This window comes from Dermacentor variabilis, chromosome 2, assembly GCF_050947875.1.
Source record: "Dermacentor variabilis isolate Ectoservices chromosome 2, ASM5094787v1, whole genome shotgun sequence".
Lineage (NCBI taxonomy): Eukaryota > Metazoa > Arthropoda > Arachnida > Ixodida > Ixodidae > Dermacentor > Dermacentor variabilis.
The window spans coordinates 53716927-53739135 of record NC_134569.1 but is presented as its reverse complement, the minus strand read 5'-3'; the positions used below and the strand labels follow the sequence as shown (position 1 = coordinate 53739135).

At 47.1% G+C, this 22209-nt stretch overlaps 1 protein-coding gene across 3 annotated transcripts in view; it reads right to left on the bottom strand.

The window, feature by feature from the left end:
* Positions 1-3117: 3117 nt before the first annotated feature.
* The window catches only part of Shc (SHC-adaptor protein), a 48676-nt gene continuing 29584 nt past the window's right edge, over positions 3118-22209 (bottom strand). For all 3 annotated transcript variants that reach the window (XM_075680525.1, XM_075680524.1, XM_075680523.1), the window contains exons 2-12: positions 21253-21730; positions 19934-20351; positions 17574-17644; positions 17380-17440; positions 15283-15456; positions 14024-14205; positions 13084-13213; positions 12717-12864; positions 10315-10380; positions 7738-7973; positions 3118-4579 (exon numbers count right to left, since the gene is read on the bottom strand). In XM_075680525.1, coding sequence (XP_075536640.1) covers positions 4451-4579; positions 7738-7973; positions 10315-10380; positions 12717-12864; positions 13084-13213; positions 14024-14205; positions 15283-15456; positions 17380-17440; positions 17574-17644; positions 19934-20089 — 1353 coding nt within the window. In that variant the 5' untranslated portion in view covers positions 20090-20351; positions 21253-21730 and the 3' untranslated portion in view covers positions 3118-4450. The remainder of the gene's footprint in view (positions 4580-7737; positions 7974-10314; positions 10381-12716; positions 12865-13083; positions 13214-14023; positions 14206-15282; positions 15457-17379; positions 17441-17573; positions 17645-19933; positions 20352-21252; positions 21731-22209) is intronic.

Below are 22209 nucleotides of genomic sequence, written 5' to 3'. Positions count from 1 at the left end.
GGCGCCACTGCGTTCACAATATGGCGGCGCCTACGAAAAAACGGTCTATACGCTGGCGCCAGAGTTCCGTCTAGTAATTTTTGTAGGAGATTCTAGGTATAGGGTGGCGTCGCCAAGCCTCTGCGTCTTTTCCTGCTTACCGAGCCTCTTCTGCTATGCTACTGCAGAAGCGTAATTTTCTAATACAGCTTTACTTACTGTACATGTTTTGTTTCGCTTCGATATATGCGGAATGTTCGAGTGTGTGTGCCGATTGCTTGGGTTGGCAAGATACTGGCCTCCTCACGAACACCTACACTCCCTTATCAAGGGTAACTCCAGTAATACGAAGCTACTCGTATTACGGTTTGCAAAGTTCTCAATGCTGGTGTGCATCCTGAATGTTGTGTTGCCTTTGACAGAGGTCAGATTGGCGACAAGAATTTGTCGCACGACAAGCATGCTCAAGAGCATGTGAAGCTTGACTTGGTTGCAGAAGGTCATAGAAAAAATTTACCGACGATTACGATACTCCCTAATGCGAAATTTGAGCGCATCTCTATTTTCCTTTCGCGACGTAGTGAAGCAATCGAGAGAGACACGTAGCAGAGTCGGCGATCGTCGAAAACATGGATCTGTGGGCGAAGCGCGTCGGCTTTTATTATACATGACTCGTCGAAGGTTCGAGTGCAATCGCTCGTGCCCGCGTGGTTTCCAGAAAGTACTACACAATTCGCGTGGCGCATATAATCAGATCACAAATACGTTTGGTGACAACAGCCAACGGATAGAACTATCGATAGCATTCGAGAAACGTCTCGTACAAGTAGGCGCGTCGTGCGATAACGTTTAACATTTGTTAGCCGGTGAAAAGTACTGACAGAAGAATGATAAAGTCATCGGCGAACAGACGACCGCGCGCTACTCTGGCGCCATCTCGTAGCGGTCGTAGCCGCAGACACCACGTTTCTCACGCCTTCGCCCTACCCTCCCTCCCCCCCCCCGCTTTCCTCCTCGCTCTGGCCGCTTTTTACAGCGAAGCTGCATACCTCTACTCCCCAACGTATTTGTCGTGTCCGTCGGCAAAAATGAAGGCCGTTCCTGCAGATAGTGTGCTATCGGGTCGACCCGCGGCGGAGGTGAAGCAGGCATTAAGTACTCCACCCCTAGTATTAATAAATGATAATAAATGAAACAAATCAATCAAGATGCATTGTTTCAAGTCCATGGATAAACTGGAATCATTTGTGAACAGCAGATGAACTTTTGAGCAGGAGACGTTGCCATATAGGCAAAGGACAAAATGTATATACGACCATACACCCTTGGCTTGCAAGAGGACAATGCCACTGACTTAGGGGATGTCTGTACTGTACAAACGAAAGACGGAATTGTGATATCCACTCTGAATATACCTCCAGGCACACCGAAGTGTGATGTCAAGAAGTTCATGGCTGCGCACTTTGCATGTGTTAGCCGTGATGACACTACCCCTGTGATCATTGTTGAAGACTCCAATGTGGACATTTCAAAACCAGACAAGAAATGGTTCACTCAGTTTGTGCTAGAAGAGTTTGGTTTAAAGTGCAGCACCAATCCAAGTTGCGCTCATCTACTCAACAACGGTCGTGTCCAGATTTCCAAGATTCTGTCTAAGGTTGTAACCGGATCAATCAGTGTATATCACAGTAATCGCAAAGCTATTGTCACTACCATTACCAAATGATGAAACTAAATACAAGTACCCTTTTCTAACCCTGTGTGATGGACTACAGCTCCACTGGTCATCCACCTACACGGAGTACAATGGTTCAATTTTTTTCATCCCCCGCTGTGCTCTGCATTAGCTCTTTTATCCACTGTGCTCGATCTATGCTGGGAGCGCTGACGCTTAATGCAGTAACGGGCGCCCGAGAGACGCCCTCTAAAAATAAGATACATCTGAAAGCATTCTTCTCGTAGGAACATTCTAAAATAATTTGAAAGCATTTACTGTATCTGGAATAAAGCTCACGCATGTCCTGAAAGAGAATTTGATGAGCATTCAGTTAAAATATTTTTTTCATTCTTGCTGTTTCCTGTGGTATGCCTCCGGCATTAAAAGTGCCACGCCTCGTATATTTGCGAGATAGTTTGCATTGCCACAGCTGCAGTTTACTTGCAGTGTCCAGTCTCGTACAAGACTCGGCCAGAGCTTCGTTTTCTAATGTGCCGACAAATTTTTGCAAGACAACTACACATGCCAGAACACCGCTTTCTCTCATGCAAATGTCTCGTTCCAATTTGGGAGGTCAGAAGTGGCACACTGCAAAAGCACGACAAGGCCTCACTCGCATGTTTAATTAATGAGTGAGCAGTCATATTAAAGCCACATCTCTGACCAGTTCTGCAGTCCTTTCTTGCATTTTAAAGTTGTATACTGCTCCTCTTGCTGCGTCACTACACGTACCGGTAACTTATAGCCCTTGAATTTGCTTTATTTTTTCAATTCATGCTTACTGCTTACGTAGGCATGACTGCACTATTAAACTTTGCCATGTTTAGAAGCACATTTGCTCTATTTGCAAAAAGTACTTGATTCTGCTTGTCTCTTAGGTACTTGAAAGTAATCAGCAACTGTACCCTAAATAAGGCGAACGGTAGTTGTTTGACTGGAAAGGCTCATGCAAGCATAATCAAGACTTTGCTCCATTTGGCCATGCATTGAAAGGGCCTTTCTTCTCTTTACAGCGGCAGTTGGGGGAGCACAGAAGTGACAAGCACACACTTCTCATCTTCATACACATTTGAAGAAGGCAAGGTCAACCGAGCAAGTTCACTTTCTGAGCAGCGCTTCACGGTTGCATCTTTCTACCTACTCCATCAAGCATCAACCATCATGATTTACTTGACTATACCATGCCGTGCGCTGTAGCTGCGTGTTGTACTGCTCTTTTCATGTCTTTGAACAGCATTTCCTGCTGCCCCAAAGGACTTGCATGTCACTTAGTGCATATTGTGACTGGACAAAGCATCTCGAGACATTCATCCACAAAGATGCTGGAGCAAGAACTCGGCATTTTCGCTTGTTCTTTGCTGACAAGGACATTGTTTATTTGGGCATTCAGGTACTTTGTACAAAAATAAAGATACGAGATATAAAGGGTGTAAGAGACAGCTTTGGCTCTACTGTTTATTCAAAAAAACGTGTTTGAAAGCGCAGCGTAGCTGGTTGCTTGTAGAACACCATAAATTACTTTCTTTACAAGTATGTACACATTATAAACTACTCTGAAACTCACAACATAGACAAGCAAGGGAAATTAGCGCATATAAATTAGAAGCTTGCTTGGGAGATGCAGGGAAGCGAGAAAAATGTGCAGGGATGGTGAGGAGCTCTGCAAGGATTTACTAAAAGGAGCAAGGTAAAAAGAAAAATAAGTTTAAAGAATCCTAAAAAAAAAAAAGAAGGGACATTTTGTTCCACTTTGATAGTCCTAAGCCAAACGCGGGTGACTAGAGCTGGACAATGCACCACTCACAAAACTGCTGCTGTCTTTTCCTAGAGTGCATGGACCCTCCATCCCATCCTTGCACATGCGCCACATACACACAAAACAAACTGCTTGCGTGCACTATGATGCCCAGCCACAAATCTTCGGGGTCTTGAGCGGTCACTGTAGGTGTTGCTTTGTTCGATTCAACTCTCCAGGGCATACTTTGTAGAAGAATTGAAACAACTAAAAATAACTGCTATTTTAACAATGCCACATCTGTGCCAGCGTAGCATACTCACTTAGTGCGACGCAGGCAATACTTGTATAAACATTGTCGTACTGGGCCCCTCAGTGTCTCGCTGGAGGTCTAACGGAACACTTGCGTGCCTCTCTATGTTTCTCTTCCTCTCCACGAAACTGCGGCAAATGGTGGTGGCTTTCGCCACCAACATAGAATACTGGGCTGACAGTTCTCGGGAGAGGAAATGTAGCAGCCTAGGCACTCTTGAGGAAATGCGTTGCCCCCCACTTGAAACAAGGGCAATGCAGTAAAAAAGGCTGGCTTTGCCATTTTTAAAACAGGTAGCAAGGTGCCCAGCTTCATGCTGCGACTGTGTGAAAGTGCTGCTAATTGCAGCACACTATTCTTTGAGTGCTTTTCCCACACTGATTGTCGCATGACAAGTCCCAGTGACAGCAGCTGGCGTTGTACCACAGTTCCTACCCCATGACTCGTTAAAACAAAGGTCGTTGCAGATCCACCAATGCTAGATGGCCGCACTCGTCAGAATGTTGCGCACTGTCAAAGTCTTGTCTCTGAGGAAGTTGCACCTCTAGTGGCTGGGAAAAAAAACAACTAAACGTCCAGTGAAAAGCAGCAACACAAGTCCTCCGAGAAGTCCACAAAGGCACTGAGTGTGTTGATTTGCTTCTGCAGCGTTTCTTGTTCGCCTTGCGTCCCATTTTCTTTTCTTTGGATATCGAAGTGAAGTCGATCAGCGAGGCCTTGGCACAGGAGTCTTCAGGACAAGTGCACTCTCCGCTGAGATGATGGGAAGAGCATTGTCCCGATGAAAGTTCACGAGGTGGCTAACGCTGTCGAAAGTGCGGTCCTTTGTACGAACCTGAAGTAAAAACAAAGAAAGCCTCGTTAAATGGGCAACACACATTCGTAGAGACAACAGAAAGATGCAGCAGGCTGGCATTAGCCAAGTTTAGACAATTCGAATTTTCCCTTCTCTGCTTTCAATAAACAAAGCCAGTTCTCAATGTTCCAATTCACAGAACTCAACTGAAGTTCTAGATTTGCTAACGAACAAGCAGAGAAGAAAAAATGTACATGAGATGAAATGCAAGGAACAGACAAGCCAGTGCAGCATCCCACTGACATTACAATATGGCTATTCCCAGCGCATACCTCGACATTGCCTCACACTTTACCATAATGGTCATGTGGCAGTGACAAATGGTGTTATGGTGTCACCAGAAACTACATACATAAAAGGCACGGTGTAGTTGTACCTTAAGAGACATGGCTTTCAATATCAACTTCCTTAATTCTTTATATATTTTGATGAAAATTGGCACAAATGTTTAGGATTTCCCGCTTATGTTTCCATAAGTTTCAGAGTGATACCCCGAGAACATTTTATTCAACAGAATATTTCTCCTTTGGACTTTCTGGAGGGCCTGGGTAGCTTAGAGATACGCAATGGAAGGCTTGTTGAGAATTGATTGCATAGCTAAATGCGTTCTTAAGATTGTGACATTCTTGCTTTTTCTTTCTTGCAACACAACATTTTTGGATTGTCATTTTTCATGTTGCCTTTGCATCAAGCACACATTTAGGGTGAATGAATAGCCTCATCATAAATTTATAAAAAGTTAAGACAAGAAAGCAAAAATGTCACGACCTGCACTGTAGCCCAAGGAACGTTAAAAAAAGAACAGTCAAAATAGGCTAAATGGTAAAGAAATGGGCTCCAGAATCTAAGCCAAAAGGAAAAAAAAAAATTTGAGAAAACGGCTTTTAAGGTTTCACCTTCTCTTCAGTTCTCCGAAAGGCACCAAATTTCTACCTTTGGGTGTTGTTTGTTATGTGGGGCTTCTTTGACATGTGGCCGCTTGTCTGGTGTGCTTTCGTTTCCCCCCCCCCCCCCACCTTTTCTTTTTTTTTGTATGGCATTCTTTACTGCTGCCCTACAAAGAGCATGGTGCCCGAGTTTCAAACCAAGTGAAGTGCACACCCCTGTGCGGGCATGAATATGGTTCCAGTGTTGTACCTGCAGACTGCCTCATTGATAGCAGCCTCCAGTGCAATCGGAGAGGTATTTTTTCTTTTGGGAGAATCGACAATGTTACTGAAGGCTCTCAGCAGCCTTCCGAGTCATCTTCCTGTGACAATGGCTGTGGAGCTTATGATCAGAGAGCCACTGATAAATAGGCATCAATGCAACTGCTAGGTGCTTTCCAGCTTGCACTTTTGTACTATGCTTCAGCTCTGCAGCCAGGTGTCTGTGCCAGCCCAAAGGGCCTATTGAGCGGAGCTTGGGATGAGGTTCTCTTTATGAAGGGGTAGTATAATAGATAGTGTTATGAGATATCATAACACTATGATAATATAGTCAGCATGCAATGTGCTTGGTCACGGATCCGAGGTGTCAATGCGCGAGATGGCTAGCCGCGGGTCCGAGGAGACGACGCTCGATGTGCTTAGTCGCGCAGTCGGAGACGCCTATGCGCGAAACGCTTTGCCGCGGGTCTGAGGATTACGTGCGCAATGTGCTTGGTTGCGAATTCCGAAAGACCGAGTGCTGAAAGGTTTAGTTTGCATCTCTGAGGGTTCTGCACGAAAAGCTTGGTCGCGAAGTCCTCGCCGCCGATGCTTGGAATGCTTAGCCACGGGTTCGAGACGTCCACAAACGGAGGAATCGGCCGGGCACGCTACTGACATGTCCTCGTAGGGCCCATTTTGACACTTGTCGAGATTACGGAGACTGCGGAGTTCACGAGTTGCAAAGACTGCAAAGAGCCGAGCAGACGATGCCACTTCGGAGCGAGCGACGGACCAATGGTGAACCACGCTGGAGCCAAGTGGCGGGCGCGGCCAATCGGAGACTCCAAAACGATCTGCAATCATTTTCTTTTTGTGCATGTGTCCGACGAGAAGCCAAATGGAGCAAAATCTTGATTATGCTCACATGCTCTTTCCAGCGAGACCAACATGGCGGCGCTTGGTTAGGTATTGCGACTTGAAAAGCGCTGTTCTTTCACGATTTCCACGAAAATTTTCGGCAAAATTTATTAGAGCACCTCTATGTGGTTTTCAGTGATGATATTTCGTAATCAGATAAAAAAGAAGTTATAGAAACTGAAAATGTGATTTTCAAAAAATTTATTTGTTGGCCATTTTTTCACGATGCGAAAGCTGTGTACCCTATTAAAGGGGCCCTCAACCTCCCATTGGGCTCGGTGAAATAGCACAGGTAGCGTACGCTGCTGTGAACATCTCGGTCATGTTTTGCTGTCGTACGCAGTGTGTGGAGCTCACAAGCTGAGTGCGAAGTCACCTTTCTTTCAAACTCTTTTCTTCAACAGAAGCCTGCTCCTCATTCTCTTCTGGACGCTTTATTCCGTAATAAGGTGGGTTCCTATACGCGGCTGCTATTGGTAGCTACGGTCGGCTACGTGGCATAGATACCGTGGCCGCAGCGGGTTGCCGCCACAAGTCCACTATTTAAACACACTGCGGCTCGCGGAGGACAACCACGTTTCGCTTACATTTAGCGCGCAAGTAAAAAATTTGAACTGCCTGCCACGGTGACACTTAGAAGGCGGTGCGTTGTGGGAACGCCCTACTCCGCTGTTGCCTTCACAGTGCAAGGCATTGATGAGAGAACAGGAACACAGTGGAGGCCATGTTTGATTGCCAATAGCCTGTGCTGAACGCACCGAAGTACTTTTTGCGGCAAACTATTTCTGGAATAGCCTATTTTCACTTCAAATGCATTTTTCCACTTCCACAAAAGTCGGTTCAGGGCACATTTAAGTGGACAGCTCAATAAAACTCAAGAAGAAAGAAGAGACATTTTCCCGAGTTTTGCAGTGCTGCCTACTTCGACCTTTCAGCAGCCGCGCTTGGACGAGTCAGTCTTATTAGCACACCCCGACAAATTCGCAACTTCTACTAGAATGCCCCAAACATGCCGCGAGCGACAAAAGTGTACATACTAAAACAAAGTGGGTGCTTCTGGAGTAGCGAGGAAGGAAATACGTCACGTACTACGCCTGCTGGGTCCACGAGAAGCAAGTGCCGGCGAGCTCCATTCTGCATGCCCGTAAGCACAAACTGCCCCGGCGAGTTGTGTGACTCGCGCACCAGAAAGTCGCCGTCGTGGGCGAGACGTGATTCGCCCTCCTTGCGGCTGATGGCGCCATGGAACCACACCTCCCGCTCCAGAGTGGCACGGTGCCAGGCCTCCTCTTGGGCCACACCACCTGGCGGCGGTGCTACGGGAGCTGCGTGCACAATGTGCGACAGACAAACTTAGAATAACACTGCACATCATGACTGTGAGCAAATCAGTCCTGTGGGGTTCTGGTTAACAAAGGTACACAAGTGTTTTTGCAATTTAAACCCACATTGGAATACCGCCGCGTTGGTTGGCAAATGACTCTTCACATGACGTCATGATCACCAACAGAACATCGTAGCTGCTGAGCTACCACGGTGGGTGGCTTGAGAAATGGCCGAAAGGTCAACAAACTAGTAGGTGTGCGAGTACTGCGATTACAGTTAAACTTCAATATAACGAAGTGTTTAACTTTTCATCACCTCTTGTCCATAGAACACTATGTATTCAGAACCTCAATATAACGGAATTTCACTGCCACCCCAGAAAGGAATGCCGAGACAATGGAAACTTCCGCAGACACAGATGGTCAAATGAGTGAATTACAAGCAGCTGCTTGCATTTGACAAGAGCCAGCGACCGCTGAGGAGCTGCATCATGTTCCGTATAAAGTCCAAGTGTGATAAGATGCTATCGTGTGGCTGCGCATGGCTGTATGGCTGAGGGCATATGCAACCGCGCACCCTGCTTTAGAGGCAATTTGCTGTGTGTGCAAAGAGTAGCGTGCCCTGAGGGCGTGGCATGATGCAATCTCGAGTTTTGGAAACTTGTTGCAGCGATAGACAGACGGAGCATTCGCTCCACGCTGCCGGCGCTTTTCATGATAGCGTCGTCCCAGTGCAGGCGATGCTATCAGCCGCGATGGCAGAGTGCACGCGAAAAGGTGGCTGGCTTCGCTTAATTTGTACCACCTATGTGAAGATATCGTCGACATGGCGTGAAACCATATCATTCGTCGCAGACTGGCAAATTCATTGATTGTTTTCTCCTTCAAATTTGCTTTTCAATTGCTCGATAATTCGGAAATTTTTGCGGCCCTTCTTTGTGCAAGAAAAATAGATCGGCGACTGTACTTAATTGCATAAAAGGTCAAATTTCAATACAACAAAATTTCGATATAACAAAGAATATTGCCGATTTTACCCTACTTTGTTTTATGAAGGTTTAACGTACAGAAAACAGTTGTAAGGCTGCTCGTCCGGCTACATGAACATTTTATTAGTGATAAAATAACACTTCGACAGAAAAGAAAATATACCAATTTTCCTCCAGGCGCTACAGTTAAACCTCGACGTAACAAAATTCGATATAACGAATTTCTCGATATAACAATAGAATTGAACTTTTTATAATTTATTGCCCACAGAACACCATGTATTTAGCACCTCAATATAGCGAAGTGTGTTGGTACGATTTCAATATAACGAAATTTCACTGCCGCTGCAAAGAAATACCGAGACAATAAATCAAAATTTCACCGAGACAGTAAAGAGAAACTTCCGTGGACGCAAATTGCCAAATGGTAGAATTACAAGAGACTGCTTGCCAGTGCACCTCTCAAATCGCCCACAGCGACTGCTGAAGTGGATCAGCATCACGTTTCGTATTAAGTCCAAGTGTGATAAGATCCTACCATGCACTGTGCGCTTTGGATACAAGTGAATGCATGCGAGATTTAGATTAAAAGGTTCTTGGTTTGACGAGCTCTCTTTCCGCACAAGCAAGGGCAAAAGGGGGAAAATTGAGAAAAGCGAGCTTGCAGTAATGTGATTAAGCGCGCAGAAGGGAGGGAGGAGTGGGGGCGCAGGTTGGCGTGTGGTCATTGCTGCGTATGGCTGTCAGTGTTGCTCAGGCATACGCAGCCCTCGCGCCACGTTTCAGAGGCAATCTGCTGCACGTACAAAGGCTTCATGTGGCCGTGCCGAGTTGGCGTGGCATCACATGCGCTGTCATCCCGCATGTTTAGTACTGGAGATTCGCTGCCGGCGCTCTTCACGATAGTGTCGTGCCACTGCAGGCAGCACTGTTAGCTGCGGGGGCAAAGTGGACGCGAAGGCGCGGCTGGGTTTGCTTTGTGTAGCCGATGTAAAGTTATCGTTGACACATCCTGAAACCGTATCTTTTGTCACCAACTCTTAAATTCAACGAAATGAATGTCTTTCACATTCAAATTTGCTTTTTCCGATTGCCCGATAGTTCGGAAAACTTTGCGGACCCTTCCGTATAAGAAGAATCCATCGGTGACTGTACTTATTTGCACAAACGGTCAAATTTCAATGTTATGAAATATCAATAAAATGAAGCAAATTGCCAATTTTACCTACTTCATTATATTGACGTTTAAGAAGTATAAGAAGGCATAACTCTGCACCCATTCAAATGCAAAAAATGCCTTAACAGATAAGCTGGTGGTATCGCTGCAAAAAGTTATAGCAAAATATACTCACGCATATCAAATGGGTCCAAGATGCCGTTTTTGCTCATTCCAGTGTCCTGACCCATATTGACATATTCTGTTCAATGAGAGAAGAGGAGGAAAAAAATTAAATAAAAAGGCTTCATGTGAGGCTACGTATCACATTTGCAATGTGCTGCTCTACAAAAAACATTTCAAGACAAGGACCTGGTTTTAGCATTAAATATAGCAGTTCCTCAATGTGGCAGACCACAAGAAGACAAGGTAATTTTCACTGATCAACAGTTTTCTGTTAAACTTTCTTATCCTCACAGTCTTGCATTTACTGTACTTTGCATTTTTGGTTAGATTGTATTAGATATTGTGACTTCATAAAGGCCACTGAATTCCGAAAACATAAATAGGATGTGTGGCTTTATTCTCAGAACAAATGCAGCAACCTTAGTTCAAATAATCAACAAGGGATGCAACAGATATCAGAGACTGACAGAAATGAAAGAATTCTGTGGTTTTAGGTGCCAAAAGCACGATTCGATTACGAGGTGGGGAGACTCAGGATTAATTTTGACCACCAGGGGTCAGAGAATGATAAGACTTGCCCATGAAAACAGAAAGTGATAATGTGTCAATAGTTTCACGCTCAGTTTAAAAGATTTCAACACCTATACTTTACACACCCAAATTAGAGAATACAACCCTATCTCCGGAGAATAGGTGGCCCCTATCCTCCACAACATGCAGCCAGACCACCACCAGGCCAGACATAAGGCATGTCTACAGGCACTTTAAATGTGCTATGGGGCACTTCCAACCACACACTATACTGATGTGGCAGCATACCCACAGAGGAAAGCCCACACAGCCTGTGTAGTCAATTCCAACTTGCAGTAAGTGGTATCGGCCTCCCTTAACAATGCTATCACATGTAAAGCCGAAGGAATGGCTATTGCACTGATCATCATCTCTCACATGAATAGATGGCTTGCACCGACATCATCCTAGGCGCCGAATCTGTGATCTAACATGGTCAAGAAGAAGGCGACTCTACCTTCATGGAAATTAAGCTTCTAGCGTACAAAACCTTTATTCGGCCACTACTCGAATACTCCGCAGCTGTACGGGATCCATACACAAAAAGAAACATTTCAATATTGGAAATAATACAGAGGAAATTAGTTAGATTTGTTTATAACAAATATAGTTTGCAAGCATCACATACAGCTCTCTTAGAAAATGCTAAATTTGAAAAACCAGAAATTAGGCGATACTGTGAGAGAATTGAACTTCTTTATCTCCTTTACCACAGACAATTAGATATTAAGAAGGATACATATTTAAGTGATGCAAACTGACAGCCCACTTGCTCCTATCACACTAAAAAAGTAACTGAGCTTTCCTGTAACACCAACTTGTTTCGATATTCCATTTTCCCAAGAACTATAACCAATTGGAATCCACTTCCAGCAGCTGTAATCGAATGCCCGACAGTATCATCTTATTTACATGCTTTCGATTCCATAACACATAACTCTGATGTACTACACGAGCCTTGATGTCAATTTTTTGTGTCTCTCTGTATATGTATATTGTTTTATTTTGTAACTTTGCCGTACAGTGTTCTCACTAACTAAGCTTCTTGTTAAAATCTTCCAATTCTTAATGTTTATTGCTGTATCTCTTCATATGTGTTTACTGCATATCTGTTGTATGTATGAAAGCAATTGTAACCCACTCCTGCCTTAGGTCTGAACCTAGACAGGCAGTAGTACTGAAATAAATAAATATGCCGACCACAGTACCACCTTACTACCATGCCATCATGCAACACTACCGCTTAAACCCTCTCCACACCCCCATATGCCGCTCACAAGGGACGAAGCCACGACATGGTGCCAACTACAAACAAACACGTTCCCACACCCTAGCCTTTACCATGGAATATGCCTAACACTGTACTAATGTAAATGTCCACACTGTGAAGAATATGCATCACTCTATCATATTATGTGGGAATGTCCCCGCACGATGACACTACCCCTTCCTTCACCCCGCACCAAACCAGTGGGAGGCCGTGCTCTCCAGCTTGGGCCCGCATCACCAGCGACAGCTGGTGTGCCGAGCCCAGTAGGCAGTCAGAGCCTCGGGAGTCCTGGACTGAGGACCCCGCCTCATGGTGCAAGCAGGAAGACAGAAAATAGCTAGCATTTCTTACCCTAAAAAAAAAAAAAATTTCTTTTTGCCTCCTCCTTCCAGCAGAAAGAGAAAGAACCCCACAGAAACTAAAACTAGTGCTCTAATTACATATTGGATAGCGTATTGATGCCTGGAAGCTCTGTATGACCTCTCAGTGAGAGCTCTAAGCCTACTGATCATGAGTGAGCAACGCTTCACATAGGGGCTGTTGGGAAAAATTTAACTCTGCACTCAACTCACCATGGCGTTGAACAATTGGTACTGGCGGGAGCTCCTCTCCACTCAAGTCAATGAGGTTCGTGTCGCGGGACACCTTGCGTGCATTCGGTTGAGGCGGAAGGTTCACTGGTGCACTTGGTAATGCTTCTCTCAAAGGATCCTTGCTGCTCTGTAATATGAGCCAAGCGAACTTAACTTAAGCAGCGCCAAGCAGCCGGTTCACATTATTCTTTTATGGTGAAATGGCTCACTGGGCGGAAAGCTGTCTGTAAAACGCACACTTGGCCACAAGAGAAAATTTAAACACTCTGCGAGGCATACTGTTAACTTACAAGCTAACCTAGCAATGTCAAATATGCGGCTTCTCTTGGTCAAAATGTCAGCTTACATCAGTTGTAGGCTCTGTTCGGTAGTCGGGCAGAGGTGGCACTGGTGGTGGTGGTGCCTCAGGTGGTATCTTGCCAGGAAGGTCATTGTAGTAATCGGGATCATCTTTTGACGGTGCCACAGTCTCTGGCCTGCAAGTACATACAGACTGCTGCATCAAAACACCTGGAACCTGGACAGGTCAAGCTGACGATATAGTTTGTGTAATACGGACATAATCATCATCATGATCATGTAATCACAACTGCACAGCGCTGGCTGCCGCGGTTTAGTGTGGCGTTTTGCAATTTCTGAGCAATGTCTGTGTCCAAGCCTACCTATGTTCGACAATCTTTCAAAAACTCCGGCTGACTCCAACCTTTTGATATATCAAAATAATGAAGCTTATATTCCACCAACTGCGGAATAATACAGTGGAATTGGACAGCTGTAGGTGCTTCGCAGTGATCCATAAATAAAAAAAAAAAAAAAAGGACAATGCTGATCGTGTTTTGTGGTTTCCTTCACTAGCCATGCTCAGGCTAGCAAGCACAAGTATGCCTATTATAAAAACAATAGACAATTTGTAAAAGCACTTTATGTTTCCTCCAATACAACACAATTAACTATTTACAGGTTTGTGTGTGAGTGAAAATTTGCTTACTATTTAAAAGGTAAGTTAAGACATCTCATATCCCTGTCATGCATGTGTTCTAGTGAGCATGCAATTCTCTTTTCTTTCTTGCATCCATCCTGTCTACTCTAACGCTGCGCTAAGTGTAAACAGCGGTTCCCAAAAATTTCTGCTAGTGACTATTCACCCACCGCCCTGTGTATTGTGCATTCGATGATGCTTGTAAACTGTCCCGATATCAAGGAGGCTCTAGAAAACACGGCAATGCAGCCTCAGTTGTTGCCTTGCAAGACAGCTCCAATTGTACAGCCTATACAATGATGCTCACCTTTTCGGTGGCAGCCCCGGTGGTGGTGCAGTGCGCATGAACTCTCTAAAGCGAAGTTCGAAGGCATGCCCAATAGTTGAGATGACATCCTGCGCCAACACACCACCCGAACACTCCAGCACAAAGCAAGCCCGTGCGTTCTGCCCGTCCTTGGCCACGTATGCCACAAAGTCCAGGGTTTCCTGCATGTCACCAAAGAGGGGTGCTTCGTTTCAATATCATCTTTCTTCACTTCTCTTTTTTTTTTTCAGAGCATATATGGACATAAGTGCTATTGACAAGATTTCACCCAGGCTCTCATGAATAGTCTAATAGTCTTGCAAACACCACACTTCAGCAGTCATCAGAAATTAAAACAAAGAGAAGACAATTTCTCCCCATTGGTTTAGTCACCTCAAGCTCTCAATTGAGCGACAGGTGCAACACTAAGTAAGCCATAGGGTCATCAGTGCTGTGATGTACTTAGGAAAAGTTCCTGTGGCTCGCAGACCATTTTATGACTGCACCCACTTTTAAGATTTAATGATGTGTGATACTTATACAGTGTGTGTCATGCCGGTTCTTTGTATTAATATAGCCTGTCATACGGGTAGTTCCCATGCTGATGAAATAATGTACTCGTGAGATATACCGCACTCCCTTTGGGCCTATCCCACTGCATCCTCCCACCCAATACACAGAATAAGCAACACATAAGTTTCGAGGTCTAGTGCCATATCTTTGCCCGAGAAAAATGAAAGCGCTACCTACACATATCAAAAGCTTATATGGTAGCTGAATTAGGTGCTACAGGAAAGAAGACAGCCTAATAAAATGCAAGAAGCAGAGCACATGAAATGGAGGTGAGAAGACCTGGCATTTCTGCAACTTTCCTAGCTATGCAAGTGCAGGAAGCTTGCACCTTAATACCAGGTTACTAATAACTGTAATGAGTTTGTGAACGTTATTCCCTCCCCAATCCTCAGGGGTGGAAAAAAAAACAGTAAAAAGACAAAAAAAAATGCTCATTTTGTATTACTTATTACCACTTTGCAACAGTCAGAGGAAGGGGTAAAGAAATAATCCAACTGCTTTGACGGAAACTGTCTGTCTCTATCACACATAATGCTTAGACAGTGTCCTAAACTGTTTCCTTTTTTCACAAGTGGTCAGCAGTTCATCACAGCAGCTCGGACTTTTCACAAGAGAGATAGATACTAATCCAAGCGAGCACTACTCAAGCTGCATTTTGTAGTAAAACAGTAAAAAGATGTGCTCACCGTGTCACCAGCAGAAGCAAATGAGATGTTGGGCATGCTGTGGTCGGCAATGACTTGACCACTCTCCACAACAGCTAGCGTCAGATTGGAGCTAGTGACACAGAGTGTGACGTTCGAGCCAGCATAGTCCAAGTTTGGCCGATCAGCCAGCATCCGTTGCAGGCGCCGATCCACCTATAATATAAAGGTGATCAATGTCAATGGAACATTACATTTATATTATGGGTAATATGGAAAAGAGTTATCCAGGTATCCAAGAATAGCAGACACAAGCTGCTATCTTCGTCGAAGCACACACACACACACACACACACACACACACACACACACACACACACACACACACACACACACACACACACACACACACACACACACACACACACACACACACACACACACACACACACACACACACACACAAATATGGAACAAAGTGTAACCCTAGACAAAAAGAAACAAATCTTAAACATAACAGCAAGCAAGTTTTCAAGCAATAAGTAACCTGAAAACATCGTCACAAGAATGTGCTCATTCTTTTTCTGTTTCAAACAATGATACCAACATCTTAACCAAACAAATCCTCACTATGACTCGTGTCTAAATAGTGCGGCACAACACTTTCCACAAGATAGACAGAAAGAGACAATAAGAATGACACAGGTTGTTTATTAACAAAAATGCACTGTATCTTGGATGTTTTGATTTGCCTGCAACTTTCCTGCACTGAACCAAGCTATTTGTCAAACAGCAGTGTAGCCTGTATCCTGACATCCAATTTAACTGAGATGTTATTGCACTGAATCCAGTGACGCTGGAGAGGGGAGTCCTAGGAACAATGTGTTCAAGTTGTGAATGGGCTTACCAGAAAGGATCGCTCAGTTCAAACTTTTACATGTACCTGCCTGTCCAGTATCCTATAGGGGTTTGTAATTTATGGATCCTGTCAGAAACGCAGCTGCACGGCTGCATATGCATAATTTGAGAAGGAAAAAAAAAATGCAGTGATAGCTTTTCCTGGTCCAAACATCCGGAACAGCAGTGCGCTTTTCACATTCCTCGGTGTAGCCTTCTTTGTGCATTGTTCCCTTTTACCGGGCCTGCTCAATGTGAGCTGTGAGTCACCAGCACTCATATCTCTTTTCAACGCCCACGCATGCATGCAGCAAGTTGCTGGGACAGGAAGTGGGGAGGGGGGAAAGAGTACACACACACGCACGCACGCACGCGCGCGCACACACACACACACACACACACACACACACACACACACACACACACACACACACACACACACACATGCGATATATGCTGTTCCAGCTGCAGGTCTCTAAGCGGCAATAAATAATTGAGAAAATGCCTGAACGTATTTTTACGACAAATATACGGAGGCCAGATAAGGAAGACACACATGTACATGAGCTACACAGCAGGTAGACAGACAGCTGTAGCTTGCAGCCCGCAGTACAAGTCACGGACCAGGACCATCACTCAACAGACAATGTGGCAACGCTATGCTCGAAACCTGTGCAGTCTCTCCTTTTGTGCAAGTGCTGTTATTACATTCTGCATTCTAAATTTTCATTCAACATAAATTCAACATTCTCACTTGACTCCAACCATACTGCGTTCCAATCTTTCTAAACATTTTGCTCAGAAGTGAAGGCACTGTGAACAGAATTGAGAGGCTTACACAAAATGCAGTTTAATAAATGTTTATCAGAGCTACACAAAATAAAATTAAGAGGCCTACTAAAAGCTCTGGCCCTTCACCGTCTACTGCCAAACTATTATAGAAGTCACCTGCATTACAATCACAGTTAATAACTGGCTGTTTGTTGTCCTTGGACTACAATATATATTGCATATGTAGTAGTAATCTACTACATATGCAATATGTAGTAGATTAATATGACTAATACAATATGCAGAATTAGTAGCAATCATTGTGCAAACTTGGGCACCCTCAGTTCCTGCCTCACCAATTTAAATGCTGGTCAAATCCATAAAAAAAAAAATGCTGTACGGTATATTTGGGTGCCTATTGCGTCTATCTGGTAAAAAAGCATATGCTTATATTTTCTACAGATGCCTCACCTTTCTCTTTTTGTCCACAGGTCTCAGTCCTGCTGCTTCACAGACCCTCGTGATGCATTCTCTGAAAAATGACAGACACAGGTGTTTTCCTCCACTATGACCCCAACATAGTAGCACAGTGTAAACAATGCCCGCCAAGAAATGTTTCACACATGTAGTATTGTGCAGGCACTACCAGTATGAGAGTAACTTACTTTGCGATCAGGGACCTCGTATCAAAATCCAGCGACTTCATCGACATTTTCACATCAAGGCAGCCAATGTACTGCAAGCAAAAAAAGAAAGTAGGAAGAAATAAGCATGAAAGTATCCTGACACATTACTGCAGTGACAAATTACTAGCTCCACCAGCTCACAAAAGCAATTTAAATGAACTCTGGCTGCAACTCATGAAATGTGGATGTGTCACTGACAAAAACAAATCTGCAGGCTATATTTTGCTTAGTAAGCACACAATTTCACACAATTGAATATGGCAGCACACTTCAGAACAAGGACGTAACGCAGAGTGAACAAACACGATCGTGATTCGATCATGATTAACCAACTAACCTTTAAACCTGATAAGCCAAGGTCAGGCTCAGAAGTGAGGTAGTAGACCCACTAAGGTAACAATGAGTTTCTACAGGTCTCCATGGTGCTGAGGCAGGGCCTTGCCAGAGCAGTGTTGTCAGAGCAGTGCATGGACACAACCGCCTGGCTTGCTTTTGCACAGAAGAGACACATTTGCAGTGGACCCATTCAACTTTGTTTCTTTTCACACAGTCACCTTGAGGAGGAGCAGCACACCACTCCCAATTTCGAAATGCCCAGCAACGCTTGCCCAACGGAAAAGGTGTGTGTGTGTGGGGGGGGGGGGGGGTGTAGAGGGCAAGGCAGGGTTGAATGCTGGGCCACTGTTAAACGCCCTTCCCCTGTTCCAGGTAGTCAACACCGGCCCTCTGTTCAGGCAGCGCTGGGTTTTTACCTACGGGCCAGCCTGTCTTCCCCCTCTCCCCTACTCTTCCATCAAAAGCTCGGAGCCGCCGCGCCCCGCGCGGTCGACTGGTCTGGCTGCCCGTAAAAACTCACAGGTGGCTTCTTTACAGCCCTGAACGCGCGGGGTTCCTTTTCGCTCTAGCAGAGATGCAAGGGATGGATGGAAGGAAGGGCGACCGGGACGCCATACAGGGAGCGTCCGTGAGGCGGCAGCAGCAATAGATGCACCCACCCTAACTGCGCCACCAAGGGAGGGGATAGAAGCCGGCGGGACATGATGCCAGCTGTTCTTTCGATTCGAGGCAAACACAGAGAAAAGGTCCTTCCGGCGGGAGGCGGAACCCCTCCCCACTCCACGCTTACGTTCCCGCTGTCGAAATAAGCGCTGCCGCGGCTGGAAAAACCGGAAGTAGAAACACAGCTCTCCGCACGCACGAACTCGGTCGTCGTCTGCTTCCGGTTTTACAACACGCTTCTTGTTACTACGACACAGGCCGACTAACTCACCCCCAACCTTAGCTTCCCCCTCCCCCTTTTCCCGCCTTGGCTTGCTTTGGTAGCCACCACCATTACGGCTTCCGATCTCCGCGGGCACGGAAGGGGCGAGGAGGAGCCCGGAACAACGATCGGCAAGGAGGAAGTACAGAACGCGCGAAACGAACCGAACGGGAGTCGCACGCGATCGGAGGACGCGAAACTCCACGGCAAACGCTCACTCACTCGATCGACAAGCTTTCAGGCCGCGCCGCAAGAGTGCTCGGTCAGAGTGTATAATACAGCGCTCGGGAGCTGCGTGCATGATAAAACGGAAGCAGAACAGGGTGATAAGGATAGCTACAGCAAACCAGCCATTATATTTTATTATGTTGCGCTTGATCTTGCATTCTTATTAGCCGTACCCTGCGATTGCGGCGTCGACCACCGAAGACAATGACGAGGTGTGAAAACAATGGGAGACGAAATGGATCTTAGAAAGTCGGCAAATACGGCCCCGGGTCCGCATTTTGAAAGGATTGATTTAGTCTTCCATCCATTTCTCTTCATCCGCTTATTCATATCCGCGATTCATCATTTGCTCAGACGCCGCTGCGCCATCGCATGAGTTCGACCACTCGGGACGACGGGTTAATTATTATTTAAAAAAAAAGCGCGGTGACATGCGCGACTTCATGGGCGGCTGCGGCACGCGATTCAGTTCAGCCCTCACTTCATCCTCTAATAAGCAATTCTTTCCAGCCGAATATGTCGACGGATAACTTTGAAATTTCGTTTTCCCCAGTCCCGAATGCTTTACTTGTTCGCCCTAAGGTGCCTCTCTATGGATACCAGATCGCTGAGGTACAGTGCACCACGTAAAGTTGGCGGATACCGTAGCACTACTCTGTCGTTGAACGGGCCCAGTTTGTCGGCGCTGAGCCAGAGAAACACGTTCGTCGCGTCTGTCGCACAGTCGGCGATGGCCGCGAAGAACGATACGCACATGACCCGGTCGGCTCGCCGACTGTCCCCGGCGCGCCACCGGCATTGCCGCCAAGACTATGCCCAACGGACCGCGGGAACAAACGCGACGACTCACCCTGACGGCGTACGTGACCCCCGGTCCGAGCACCTGCTGGTCCGTGTGCAGCCAGCCCCGGGCAGGTCGACTCACGAATCCAGACGGCGCCGGGTGGGGCTGCGGGGGCGCCCTGCTGGGACCGCTTCCCAGCTGGGTCGCCAAGCCGGTCGCCATCCGGCTTGTGCGGCCGCGGGGAACCGGACTCCGGCTCGCCTCGGGCTGCTGCTGAGGCGGCGGCGGCGGAGAAGGGGCCGCAAGGTTTGACGGCGCGGCCGGCGATACCGCGGGCACCGGCGACGAGGCAGAAGACGAGGGCGAGGTTATCACAGCGGAGGGACCGTTGGACGACGACGTCCGGCTAGAAGGGCTCGGTGCGGGGCTAGCAGGAGTCGGAGGTGCCTGGCACTGCGGCGGCGACGACGACACGCATGCGCTCCTGCATCCGAAGAAGAAGCAGGAACGGTGCGAGGGGGTTACTACTGCCAGAAATGAGTACCAGCTCGTACGTAACTCTTCCAAGGCTCGCTTGCTTTACATGTACTTTACATATAGCACTTTAAAAGGACTAACTGTTGGGCTAGTGTTGGTCTTGCATTCTGACTAATGATTACCTAGCGCAAAGTGGCGGATAGACAAAAGTAATGAAGACGCACACACACGCACACACACACACGCAGCAACAGACAAACATGAACGGTCGTCCTTGTCGGCCACTTTGCGACAAGTTAACATAGTTTGGCAGGACACTTAAGGCAGGCTCCAAAAGAGTATGGAGGTAAATAACTAGAAGACTGGCACCACCTGTGCTTCTTCATTCTATACTGCACCAGCCACCACCGCTCAACAAATGCAACACAGCACGCCGGAGCACATCCCTCAGACCGACATGACTTTTCCTCTACGCTTTCCTGCGCCTAGCATTTTTGCGTATCTTCTCACGAAGATACGGGCGCTACAGCCACCAGACGAAGATCAGCACGCCGAAGGTGGAACGGTGCATTTCGCAAGGGCCCTATAGGCGCAAGCGCCTCCAGGGGAGGTCACCGAGAAATTAGCGGACGCTATATACATGTATACATCCGAGTGCTGTTGGGGCCCTGTACGTGACTTTGCTGGTCTTTTGAGAGCACTGTCAAAGCCCAGCTCAGACCGTCGCGCAAAACGACAATGAAGCTGTACTATAATGAAGAAAAAAGAAAAGAAAATAAACTTTAGCGCCATTTTCCCGGCTTTGTTAACGTGTTGAGCACGCTTTTCGTCACGGCAAAGCTCTCGGAGCTTCGCGGGAGCGCTCGGAAAAGAGTGGTCGAACGCGCCCGGCGGCCCTCCCGACTCACCCCTGAGGCAGGCGCGTGTACCGCTCGGCGCCGTCGGCGAGCAGCGCCGCGTCGTCTCCGGCGGCGTGCACGGAGGATCCCTGGTGCAGCAGCGCGGGGTCTTCCTTGCGGCGCAGGTTGGCCTCGAGGTGCCGCACAAAGGAAGGCGCGGGCCCCGCGCCCGGGCCCTGCGCCGCCCCGCTGGCCCCGGCGCCCGTCCTCGCTCTGCGCAGGACGCCGCCCACGCCGCCCTCGGAGACGACGCCGCCGCTCAGCAAGGAGCGCTGCTGAGGAGGCTGGGACTGATGCTGCTGCTGCTGGTGGGACTGCTGCTGCTGCTGCTGCTGGGACTGCTGGTCGCCCCTCCTACGGCCGAGCGGCCCTCCAGATTTGGGAGATTTGGTGCTGCCGGCCGACTGAAGCGCGGCGCTCTTCTTGCCAAGGGTTCGGCCACCGCTGGTGCGGTCGATGCAGTCGGCCACGGCGACACGCACGGGGCCTGCGGGGAACAACAGACGCACACATTGTCAGCGTCACAATTAAGAAACGCCCAGTGCCTACTTTTCCCGTCGCACCACGCGAGACACGGACAAACGTCGCGGCGCAGACCCGGCCGCACAACTGGCAGTAAACGACATAAGGATATTGCCCAAAATGTCAAAAGAGGAACTTGCGAGTCGCAGCTTGGTCGTCGCACATAGCGCGCGTTTTTTCTGCTCTCGTGCAACATGCAGGCACGAACGTGCCTCGCCATTCAGCACGAGGCGGTATACGGTTGCCCGAGATCGCGCTGTGGCGCGGAGAGCGCTGTATATCCGATGCTCAAAGTGAGTTGGTGGAGGGCCCGTTGTTGATTCTACATATACTGGAGCCGCTGCGCGTGAACAAGACGACGACGGAAGCAAGAACGCAAAGCGTACACCCAGAGTGCCACCGCCGTAGTTTCGTCGCGCGTATCTGCTGGTTCAAGTCGAACCA